Source organism: Gracilinanus agilis, chromosome 2, assembly GCF_016433145.1.
Source record: "Gracilinanus agilis isolate LMUSP501 chromosome 2, AgileGrace, whole genome shotgun sequence".
In the NCBI taxonomy this organism is placed as follows: domain Eukaryota; kingdom Metazoa; phylum Chordata; class Mammalia; order Didelphimorphia; family Didelphidae; genus Gracilinanus; species Gracilinanus agilis.
In genome coordinates this window covers 336,797,095-336,809,457 of record NC_058131.1, presented here as the reverse complement: position 1 = coordinate 336,809,457, position 12,363 = coordinate 336,797,095, and the positions used below count along the sequence as shown (strand labels likewise).

At 41.2% G+C, this 12,363-nt stretch overlaps 1 protein-coding gene across 1 annotated transcript in view; it reads right to left on the bottom strand.

Moving 5' to 3' along the window:
- BPIFB1 (BPI fold containing family B member 1) overlaps window positions 1-12,363 on the bottom strand; it is a 31,114-nt gene that overhangs the window by 6,314 nt on the left and 12,437 nt on the right. Inside the window, exons 6-10 of the mRNA XM_044661558.1 lie at window positions 10,635-10,698; window positions 7,696-7,781; window positions 6,281-6,466; window positions 3,305-3,358; window positions 712-870 (exon numbers count right to left, since the gene is read on the bottom strand). Of these exons, the coding sequence (XP_044517493.1) occupies window positions 712-870; window positions 3,305-3,358; window positions 6,281-6,466; window positions 7,696-7,781; window positions 10,635-10,698 (549 nt within the window). The remainder of the gene's footprint in view (window positions 1-711; window positions 871-3,304; window positions 3,359-6,280; window positions 6,467-7,695; window positions 7,782-10,634; window positions 10,699-12,363) is intronic.

The following is a 12,363-nucleotide window of genomic DNA, read 5'->3' as shown; positions in this document are numbered from 1 at the left end:
GGGTCACGAAGAGTCAGACATGACTGCACTTCTGATTCTCAGGATGAAATTCTTTTTTTCTTAAGCAAAGCTACTGTCTCTTCATATGAGATAATGGTCATCCAGACATTTCAGAGAATGGCAAAAAAGAAGCAGTCTGGGGTTTTGAATCAGAGGTCCTGAGTTTGAATCCTTATTCTGTTACTTAATTACTGCCTATGTGACCCGGGTAACTTTTCCTGTCTTGATTTCATCTGTCAAATGCAGGAGGAGGACTAGCTGACCTATAAGGTCTCTCTCTAAGCTCTTGCAGTCCATGTTCCAAGGTCCTTTACACCTCTACTTCCCTGATTGAATCTGGGAGTCACCAAGCTTCCCTGGGTCTCTGTTTCCTCATCTATAAAATGAGAGGGTTGAACTAGGTGGCTTCTAAGCACCCTTTCTAGCTCTAGCTCTTCGATTCTATGTTCTAAATGTCTCTTCTTGTTCTGTCTTCATGTTCCAAGTTCCTTCTTTTGCTGTTTCCATTCTTCCACGTTTCTAAGGCTCTTAAGATCTCTTTCTAGCTTGAGCTCTATGATGTTTATGTCATAAATGTCCCTTCTTGCTCTGTCATTTTCTGTTCTCTGTATTAAGGTCCCTCCCTGGCCTGATGGTGCTAAAAACCCATGAAAGACTTGGTTGACATGAAGGGGCCCTGGGATGATCATGGCTGTCGGTCACACTACTTACGATGCCCAGAGTGAAAAGAGGCACGTTGTCTTTGTTGGTAGCAAACACCTCGAACACAACCACTTGGGATAATTTGACGGTGCCAGGTTTCAGGCTGACCACTGGAAAGTCCTGGCTTAAGAGCTTCACAATCTGAGTTGATCCCAGCTGTTCGTGAGCCTGAAGAATGATAATAATTCATGTACATCTAGAATCTTTTCAGTTTCTACAGCCCTTTTCCACAACAATCCTGAAAGGCATGTAGCATGTGGATTTATTATTCCTCATTTTATAGACGAGTCAATTAAGACCCAGAAGAAAAGTGACTTGCCTAAGGTCATATAGAAGCAATTTAACTTTCCTAAAAATTCCTCTCATTAGATCTTCATAGTCATTTGATGAAGAATGCAGGATAGGGATGTGAATATCTCCATTTTGCAGGTAGGGAAAGTGGAATTCAGAGTAAGATTTCATTAGGATAACTGATCCAAATTTCATGACTCTCTATATCCTAGAGATGGATAGTTCCAGGACCTGGATCACTTGAAGCAAGCCAGGAAAAATCATGGTGTGAGTCAAAGACAAGAGGAATTAAAAGATGTAGGGCACTGGCTTTGGAGAGCATGTTATTTTCTCTACTGGTCTGGGAAATATAAGGACAGCTAGGTGGCACAGTGGATAGAACATTGGATTTGAAATCAGGAGCTTTGGATTTGGAGTGAGTTCAAATCTGGCATCAGACATCTAATAGCTTATGTGACCCTAGACAAGTCACTTTATCCTGTTTTTCTCAGTTTCTCATGGGTAAAATAGGCTGGAGAAGGAATTGGGACAAACTGCTCCAGTGTCTTAGCCAAGAAAATCCCAGATGGGGTCACAGAGAATCAGATATGACGGAAATTACTGAACAACAACATTGGGGGTATATAGCTAACTCTTGATTTGTTACATAAATGTACAATGGGAAGAACCATAGATATTACCTCTACCATCCCCGCCCCCCTTTCCCTGGCAGATAATCCAAAAACCATTTCTAAAAGCAAAACTTAATTAACTGCTGCTCTCCCATATGGAAGCCCTGACTGAGTGCATTTTTCCTATTCTCCTTAGTTTCCTGGAGAGAAAAAAAAAAGACAAAACAAATAAAAATTAAACGGAAAGTGCCCTTGGTTTAGAACTGGAGGAAATGAGTTTACATGTCAACTCTCCATTTGTGACCCTGAACAAGTAATTCCCCCTCCTTTGGCCTCAGTTTTCTCATCTATAAAATGAAAGGTGGGATTAGATGATCTCTGCAGTCCCTACTAGTACTGATATTCTATGTTCAAGGAGTTCTTCTCTAATCCTAGTTAAAAAACAAAAACAACTGATGCAAGGTTGGCCTTATTTCAAATCCTGTTACTTTTCTTTTCTGAATCCTTAATCTGGATGGAAGGATCTGTGTTCACAAAGATGGTCTCCCAGGGGAAACAAAAATTTCTATATAGCCCCTCAACTCCAGAATATAAGGAAAGAAAGGGGACTCTAAATCCACTTTTCACTAAAGAAAGCCCTTTCTGTGCTGGGTGAGTCCCCTGAATGACCCTGTTCTGCAGAGACCTCTTCCATTTCATTATTAATGGAGATTGGACTTGAATTGCTACCATACATTTCAGCTAGGCTGGAGTCCTCTGAAATTACAATTATCTAGATGACGAGGGTTTCCATTTTGCATTTTTTTGAAAGGGGAGGCTGAAAGCTGGATTTAAAGCCAACTTCTTTTTCTCTAGCTCATTCATTCCTGTAATTGCTTTTTCCTCAGCTCCCCAATCTACCATCTATACCAGCCCCAGCATCATGATAGAGTAGAAAGAACCACAGATTTGCAATCAGGAAGCCTGGGCTTGATTCCAGGATGGAACAACCATTTTTGTACTAGCTATTCATAAACCTTAAAGTGCTAAATAAATTCTAGTTATAATATGACTTGGGGCAAGTCACCCCCCCCCCCCACACACACCCACCCAGCCTCATATACACTCTCTTATCTGAGCCTCATTCTTCTTCTCAACTGTAAAATGGGGATGACAGTTTATTTGTGCTGCTTATTTTCCAAGGCTACCATAATGAAAGTGTTTCAATGTTTGGAGCCAATATCTGTTGCCCAATATCACTTTTGCCGATTGCTTGGCTCCTAATTCCACCCTCACTCAATGCAAACCTGCTCCTTCACAGCCCTTCAGAGCCTGGACATGATCAAGTTTCTCTGGTCTTCCCAAACTTGCTTACTTTTTGTTCCCACCTTAAATAAACACCCCCAGTTTGGGTTCATCTATGTCAGCATAGGTCAAGCTGTTTTAGGTCCATTCCATCTATGAGCCATTTTTCTGTTTCTTCAAAAGCAATGGCTATTCCCTTGAAAGTTTTGATGGACAGCAGTGCTTCTGGAGAGAGAGGCTAAAGCTATGGAGATACTATGGAGATAACTGAGTTCAGAGAATGAGGGCCCAGAGAGCTCATCAGAAGGATCTCTTAGATAAGGCCAGCTAGTTTGACCCTTGGCACCCCTTCTAGAGAAACTGTACACTGACAGAGTTTCCTTAAGGGATGTGGAAAACAAAATGAAGACACTAACCTTTGGGTTGATCTTATTGAGAACTGATTTCAATTGACGGGCAATCTCAGGAAGCTAAGGATAAAAAGACATCAAAGGTAGTTAGAGATTGAGTGATACTAGAAAATTGCTTTATTGACTGTGTGACTTGGGGAAGCCCTTTCCCTTCTCTGGGACTCGATTTCCTCATCTATAGAATGGGAATGAGATTCTTTAAGGTGCCTTCTAATACTCAAACTTATGGCAATAACTAATTAATTGATGAATTGAGAGGTATGGAAATGGAAAACAGATAATGGAAAATCAATTGTTCCACTATTCAACCAAATGAGATCAGAGAGATATTGTTCTGGATGATTCCCTATTCTTGAAGCTAGAAGTAAATCACAGAATGAGAAAAGGCTGCTCAAAGGTTGACCAATTCAAACCACATATGAACATGAATAACCTCCATGACTCACACTGCCAGTTCAGGGCACAGCTGTGAAGTCCTAGCTCCTCCTTTGCATCCCACCAGTCAGTCCTCAGCAAGCATTTATTAAATATTTGGTAGGTGTAGAGCTCTGTACTAAGTTCCAAGGAGACAAAGAGAGACAAAACAACAGTCCTTGCTCCCAAGGAACTCATATTATGATGATGGAGACAGCATGGACATAATAAGTAGGTACTAAGGATAATCCATAGACAGAGAAGATAGCTGACAATCTCAGAGGGCAAGGAAGTAGCTATACTGAGAAGATTGGGAAAGACATCTTGTAGAATCTGGGATTTGAGTTGATTCTTAAAGGAAACCAGAGAAATGAAGGGGGGGGGAGAATTAAAGGGGGAGAGCATCCGAAGCATGAGGAACAGCCAGTGCAAAAAGCACAGACACAGGAATGAGGAGTGACCTGTGTGAAGACTAGCAAGTCGGGTACTGTGGCTGGATCATGGGAGTATACAGAGAGAAGCTATATGTGAAGGAGACTCAGGTGGAGGAAGGAGAGGCATACAAGAGTGGAAAGGTAGGAAGTGATGTGGTCTCAAAGAGCTTTTGATACCAAACAGAAGATTGGAGTTTATTGAGTAGAAGAGTGATATGGTCAGATCAGCATTTCAGGACAATCACTTTGCTAGCTGAGGAGAGGATGGCCTGCAGAGGGAAGATATTTGAAATTTGAGACCAATTTGAATTCTATTATAGTAATCTAGATGGGAAGTAATGAAGTGCTTTACCATGATGGGGGCTATATGAATGGAGAAAAGGAAACTTGGATGAGAAAAGCTGGAAAGGTAGAAATAACAAGATTTGGCAGTGAAGTGGCTATACTGTATAGGGGAGTGAGAGTGAAGAATTGAGGATAATACCAAAGTTGTGAGCCTGGGTTTCTGGAAGGATAACAATGCTCCAGACTATAATAGGCAAGTTTGAAAGAAGGAAAGAAATAGAAGGAAGGATGATGTGTTGTTTTGTACTGGCTGAGCTGGTCTGGGAAACACTTGATTCAATATAAGATATATAAGATATTCCTCAGAAGAGAAATTAGAATTTCGTGTGTGTGTGTGTGTGTGTGTGTGTGTGTGTGTGTGTGTGTGTGTGTGTGTGTGTTGGGGAGGAGGTGGCTGTGTGGGGTGAGGTGTACAGAGTGATGAGAGAAGAAAATAAGAGACAAAAGGGAGCTCTTGGCAAATGGCCTCAGGATTTTTTTGGTGAAGTATGTGGTGAACTCCTTAGCTGGGAGAAAGGGGAGGAAATGTAAGAAGCTTGAGGAGGGATGAGGAGGCTTGAATAGCCACTGTGGTGAGTGGGATACTTAGGTCCTGGGTCCCTTTTTATTTTTAGCTATTGAAAACCTACTTGGATTCATGCTCTGTCATTCACTGACACTATTTTCATGGGTAAATTTCTCTCTTTCAGAACTTAGGTTCGTCCCTCCATAAAGTGAAGGCTTTGAAGGAGGTTATCTCTAAGATCCCCTCTAGCTCTAAGATTCTCTAAGTTAAATTCTCATCCCCAATAGTCTAAGGGGTCAAAGTGGCCAGAACCCATCTGTTTCATTGTGCCCAGCTGTTGACAACAAGATGGAGTTAGGTTTGTTGATCCGCAGCTAGGTAATGCAGTAGATAGAGTTCTAAGCTAATCTTCCTAAATTCAAATCCTGGGGATACTTAGGTGAGCAAGGTAGACCTCTGGCCATTGGGGACTACCTTCGCAGAGGTATAGTAACAGGAGATGAAGATAACCCACTGCAAATGGTCAAATTTGGTTGGACAATAAGACTAGATAAGGTAGATTAGAGGCAGACTGTCAAGGGTTTTAAATGTTAAACAGAAGAGTTCCACTTCCATCCTAGCCAGAGGGAACCATTGAAATTTCTTGAGTTGCTGAGTAACATGGCTGGGAACCTTTGTTTTCAGAAAAATCACTTTGGTAACTGGGTGGAGTATGGATTCAAGAGGAAAGTCCCTAGAGTCAGGAAATCCAACTAGAAGACTATTGTACTTTAGGTGAGAGGTAAAGAGGGCCTGAATTAGGATAATGGCTATGTGGGTAGAGATTGGGTGAAGGATGGATGAGATATTTTAGGAGATTTTCTCTTCCTCAAATTTAGCTGCTGCTGCTGCTGCTGCTGATGGTGGTGGTGGTGGTGGTGGTGGGGAGATTTGTATTAAAAAAAAGTCAATTAGTTGTTATCAGTGGATAGATACAGCTGACCCTGGAGTCAGGAAGATCCATGTTCAAACCTTGTCTCAGATACTTATTAGCTGTGTGACCTTGAGCAATTCATTAAATCTGTTTGCTTTAGTTTCTTTAGGTAGCAAATGGGGATAATAGTATCTACTTCCCAGGCTTGATGTGAGGATCAAATAAGATATTATTTTTAAAGCGCTGAGTAGGTGCTTAATAAATACTTTTTCCTTTCTTCTACTAGATGGGGAGTTGAGCTGAGTCTCTTCAAGTTCTGAGGTGCTATGATTCTACCCATACCTCATAGACATAAGGTTGGACTTCCTTACCACATTTTCTAGAAGAACCATTAGCTCCTCAGGAGGCAGCAGTGTCTCAAAGATGGCATTCACCACATCCTGTCTTACGACGAAACTGAAGTCAAAGGTGCCCACCTTGGGTATTTTCTGAGGGATATCTGATTTGGACTCATTGAAAATCTTAATCAGCTTTCCTCCTGGGCCCAGAAGCTTCGCCTGGGAGATAGATGGGAAAAAGGAAGCTATAAGAGGATTTCAGATGTGAGGCCTCCTCAGTCTGAGCTCTGACAGCATCTTGCTGGCCTAGGGCTTTCTGCTCCCCAAGTTACCAGTCAGAGCAGGCAAGCTATGGGGTCCAGCTTTAGTTGCTAGGAGACTCACGACCAAGCTTAGGCCCTAGTTGTAGTGATGAGTTGATGAGAAAAACCAGTCATTGCCCTGCTTTGAGACTCAGGTGTTTTCCTCTGAAAAATGAAAGGGTTGGCCTGGGCAAGTCATTTAATTCTGCCTCAGTTTCCTCATCTGTAAAATGAGGGGAGAAGGAATGTTAAACAACTCCAGCGTCTCTACCAAGAAAACCCCAAACTGGGTCATGAAGACTAGGACTACAACAAGATTTGGAAGAGATCATAATGATCCTGTCCAATGTCAGCCCTACCCTCCAAAAAAAAAGGATTAGACTAGATAATCTCTATGATTTGCTCCAATTCTAGAATTCTCCATTCTCAGGGCTGCTCTAGGTTCTAGGTTTTAAGGGCTCACTTAATTTGATGTTTTGTGATCTGCATTCTAGAGTTCTTTCCAACCGTCATGACATATGCTCTATTCTTTTTTCTAAGACAAGACAAAACAAAAATAAGCTATTCCAGTAGGCCTGAACCTAGACTTTCTCTAGAACTATTGAGAGACAAGTGTGGCTTTGTGGCCAAAGTTGACTCAGAAAGCCAGGAAATCTTGGGCTCAGGGCCCATCCCTGACACATTGGCAAAGTGATCTTGGGTAAGTCACGACTTTCCAAAGCTCTAGGAAACTAGAGAAGGTCCATCCCTATATCAATTAAATCATAGTTCTGATCCTGGTCAAATGGAAATTAAGTGGGATATAATATGTTTTTTATCTATCTATCCATTCTAGTCCCCAGTGTAGATAGACATAACCTAACATAAGAAAAATGGAAATCTCAGACTGGCTAGCCCCATACCAGAGGGGCACTGATGACAGGAATTGCTTTTAAGAATAGTGAGCTCGAGCAGGGAGGAGACGTACCTGTTTTGAAGGCAATATCTTCTTAGGGCTTCAGCACTCACCATACCCAACTCAGGAAGACATCCTATCTTTTTAAAGACTTTGGGGTGGGGGTGGGAGGCTTATCTATAAGTTCTTTCCTTGAGATAGAGTTAAGTAAGCATATCAATGACTATATATCACTAGATAGCTATACTTACATTCAGATCCAGCTGAAAGCTTTTGTCAGCAAGTGTGGATGACAGGACCTCAAAACTCAGAGATTTTTGTCCGAATGGCATTGGTACTACAAGATGACAACAGAATATTTGCTAAAAAATACATATTATGCAACTTATAGTGGACATTGGACAATAGTATGATGTATTGGAAATAGACTTAGACCAAGGGGTTGGGGGATCAGGTGGTATCCCTATGGCCCCTTATAGCTCTGTCACTCTGTATTTCAATTCCCTTCTGATTTTGACATTACATGCTCTAAGTTCCCCTCCATCTCTATTTTCTATAGCTCCTTTCAGCTCCAATAGTCTTAAGTTCTCAGGTCCCTTCAATCTCTGGTATTCTTTGACTTTATGAGTTAAGATATTTAAGGCCACCTATTTGAGATAATAGCCTGATTAACTCCTCAGTCTGTTAATAGACCTGCAAGACAGCTGTAAGGGCAGAGAAGTGTGAAAGAGGGAAAGAGAGAGAAGAGCAAAACCATGGCATCTTGCCCTAAAGAGCCAAGAATATAAAAGGGAGAGATTGGACAAAACAAAATGAAAGGAAACAAAAAACCAAGTCTTGGCATTTAAAAGCCTCCATAATCTACTCTCAAATTACTTTTCTAGCCATATCTCTTTCCTGATATGAGGCTTCTGTTCAAAACTGCTACCTTATTATATCCTCCACCATTCTCAAAAGGTTCCTACCTATGTGATTTTCCCCTGATCCTTCACATGTGGATACCTCCTCCATCCAAATCTAATCTATCCTTAGCACTCAGTTAAATTTATATCTTCTCCAGGAGGACTTCCTTCATCCCAGGCCATAAATAGGACTAGATATTTTCTAGAGCTCCTTCCAGATCTATAATCCAATGGCCTCTCTTTGGATAAACTCCTTCAGGTTCCCTCCTTCTTATCTTCCCTGACTCTGTCCATTCTTTCTTTCCCTCCTTCCCTCTCTTTTTCTTCCTTCCTTCCCTTTTATTACCCTCCTTTCTTTCTTCCTTCCTTCCTTCTTCCTGCATTCTTTCCTCTCTGTTTCAGAAGGGTCAAAGGGTCATGTCCACAGCAGCTTAAATAGGAATCTACTACCCTCATGTGGCCAAGATGAGAACACTGCCTAAAATCTTAGTTTCATGAACAGCAGACCCTATCCTCCTATACATCTCCTCACTTCAGGGAAGCAGGTCTATTTTGGTGATTTCCCTCTCCACCTAGCCTACCTTTCAGCCTCTCCTCACCACTGCCTAGAAATGATATCCAAATTTTACTTCTCTGAATCTCAGGTTCCTCACTTGTAAAATAGTGATAATACTTGTACCAATTGCAAAAGTTTGGCTGAGAAGAAAGTGTTTTGCAACTGTAAGAGTGCTATAGAAAAGTGGTGTGTGTGTGTGTGTGTGTGTATGTGTGTGTGTGTGTGTGTGTGTGTGTGTGTGTGTATGGTGGGATAGCACGGTATAAGTGGAAAGAGTATTGGTGTGAGAGACAGAGGATCTGGGTTTAGATTTCACCTCTGCCATTTTTACCTATGTTATCTTGAGCAAGTCACTTCACCTCTCTGGACCGAAGTTTATTCTTCTGTAAAAGGAGGAGGATGAACCCCCCCTCCCCACCTCAGATCCCTTCGGGCTCTAGATATATGAACCCTAAGTGGAGCTGAATTCTCTCTCTCTCTAACTTCTACCCAGGTCAAGCAGAACTAGTCCAATCCCTGTATTCTATGACATCAGAACCCTATGGGAAGAGTGGGAGGAAGACCTTTCTCTGATTCTTACAGACTCTACATTGGATAGAAAGAATGGATGGAATGAGGGACCCTCTTTCAAGCAAGCCTTCATGATGACCCCAGGTATTGGTAATGATTATGAAGTGTCCAGCTCTTGGGAGTTGACAATACTTTTATATTTCCCAACTTCACTTGTTCTCTGCTTATTGAAATATTTCCTTTCTTTCAATGCCCCCATTCAAGTATATTCCCTAATTTTTTTTCTCTCTCTCCAGTTTAAAGTGATTCCTTCTTCCTGAGTTTCTCACTGTGTTTTGTCAGTATCTCTTTTTGGCACTTATATTCCACTTCAATATTTTCAGAAAGTTTTTAAGATTTCTTTGGAACTCTGCACCCTTTAATTAGATAGCCTTCATTCCATATAGAGCACTAAGAAGAAACTTCAACAGAGTCTCACATTCCAATTTTGTTGTATTCATAATAAGACATAGGTCTTATTTTTCCTATTTGGACTATAAGCTCCTGCAGAGAAAGAACTGTACCTTAACCATCTTTCTACCCAAGGGCCTACAACAGGACCCTGTACTTGCTATATATTTAATTTGTTGAATTTAATTCCCAGAAGATGGATTATTTATTTCTCATTCAACCTAATTATGTTTTCTAGATGACTCCATGCTTCTGTCTTCTCTAGAATTTCTCTGAAAAATTTCAGATGACCCCAGAACTTTCAAATTCTTGAATTTCTAGTATTTCCTGACTTATGTTCGTTTATGGTTGATCACAATGTACAAGTCATGACAATGTAATCACAATGTACAAGTCATGACACTGTAAGTTCTATGATGGGAATGAGCTCTGATACTCCCTAATAAAGTCTCTGGGGTAACCATAGGAAAGCCATTTATTTTCTTTGTAATTCAGTTTCCACATTTGCAAAATGGGGATAATAACACTTGACCCATCCACAATTGTGAGGAAAGGGCTCTATAGATCTTAAAACCACTCTATAAAGAGGAGTATCCATGAAAAGTACTGGGCACACAGGAGTCAGTAAATGAACATGAGAGAGTAGCTGACCTGAGCAGGGCTAACCTCCTTCCACCCCAACGCCCAGGTTTATAGCAAGCTATTCAGTCTAAGAGGCAGAAAATAACACTCATGTGATAAGGAAAGAAAACATGAAATGCCAAGGACTTACATGTTGGCCAATTTTCAATTCTGTCAGCCATGTTCCCAATGGCCTTTTGAACAACTGGGCATATCTATAACGACAAAAATTATGGGTTTCAATGGAGCTTAGTGAGAGAAGCAAGCACTGCTATCATCTGATCTACTAGCCTATGCCATCTCTTGTGGACACATGGAGCCAGTTGCCAGTGTATGAGTCTGACACTCAGTAAGGGTTTCATCTCCTACATTTTCAAGTGGAGGGTGGGTAGGAAGGAAGGAAAGAAGGAGGGAAGGAAGAATAAATTTGTTAAGTTTAAGTTTTAAGGATCAAAATCGAGAGTTGGCTAGGACCTCACTGGCCATCCCAACAAGTGCTCAACAATCTAACCTCTTCTTGAAGACCTCTGTGGAAAGGGAAGGAGCTCTTGAGGCTGATGGTTCCATTCTTGGACAGCTCTAATTGCTAGAAAGTTTTCTCCAACATCTGTCTAAAATTTACCCCTAGGAAAGTACCACCCATTGCTCTTAGTTCAGGCTCCTGAAACTAAATAGTAATCCTTCCTCTACAAACCCTCTGCTCAGAGAAATTAGGTATAATAAGAAAGCACATTGAAAATGTTTTTGCAGTTTCAAGTCAATAACAACCCTGGATTCAATATATAAAAATTTAGTTTACAGAAAACTTTTCAGCACAGTGTTACATGGCATTGCTTCCCATGAGGCAGTCCAACAAAGGAATTATGATATGGGAGTTGTTTTGTAGGAAATCATAATATGGCTACAAAGAGGCAAAGGTAAGGTCAGGTCAGGTCATAATTCTCTTCTTGAACAAGACTTTAGATTGATGTCTGACCCATATGACTATTGGAAGTCCAAGTATTGCATCCTGAGGCAATCAATTCCACTTTGGGAGGGTGCTGATTGTTAGGAAATCTACATAAGGAACTGAAATCGGATTCCCCTGGGGCTTATTCACTACTCCTACTTCTACCCTCTGGAGTCAAAAAGAGTAAAGGAATGAATGAATGAACATTTGTTAAAAAACCTTATACTAAGGCTTGTAGTCAGTACTGAAAATACAAATAAAAATCAAGACTATCCCTGCCCTTAAGATTGTCTAATGGGGCTCAAAAACTTTAATTTCATATTTTAATTACCATATTTTAATATAAGTGATTTACTTTATAATTTTATGTATTTTATTTTATGCATTTAAAAACATTCAGAGAAGGGGGTCCATAGCATTCACTAGACTGACAAAGGGTTCCATGACACAAAATGGTTAAGAAGCCCTAGTCTAATCCCTTTTTACCATGATAACTTTTCAGATATTTAAAGTAGGGCTTCTGCAATCCTTAAGTTTTCCTTTTTCCAGCTAAAATATCCATAGTCAAATTTAATTCACTAATCAATGACTGGAGGTCCTAGGTTCAAGTCCAGCCTCGGACACTTCCAGCTGTGTGACCTTGGGCAAGTCACTTGACCCCTATTGCCCACCCTTACCACTCCTGGGCTAAGGACGGTCCCTAGCCCAGATGAAAAAGGAGGAGGGTTGGGCGTGGGGCTAGCAACCCCACCCTGTAAAAACTACATCTGCTAAAGAAACTGCAACCTAAAGTAGGGGCAGCTGGGCTAGCTCAGTGGATTGAGAGCCAGGCCTAGAGACAGGAGGTCCTAGGATCAAATCCGGGCTCAGACACTTCCCAGCTGGGTGATCCTGAGCGACCCATTGCCTACTGGTTGTGGCCCTATGCTCC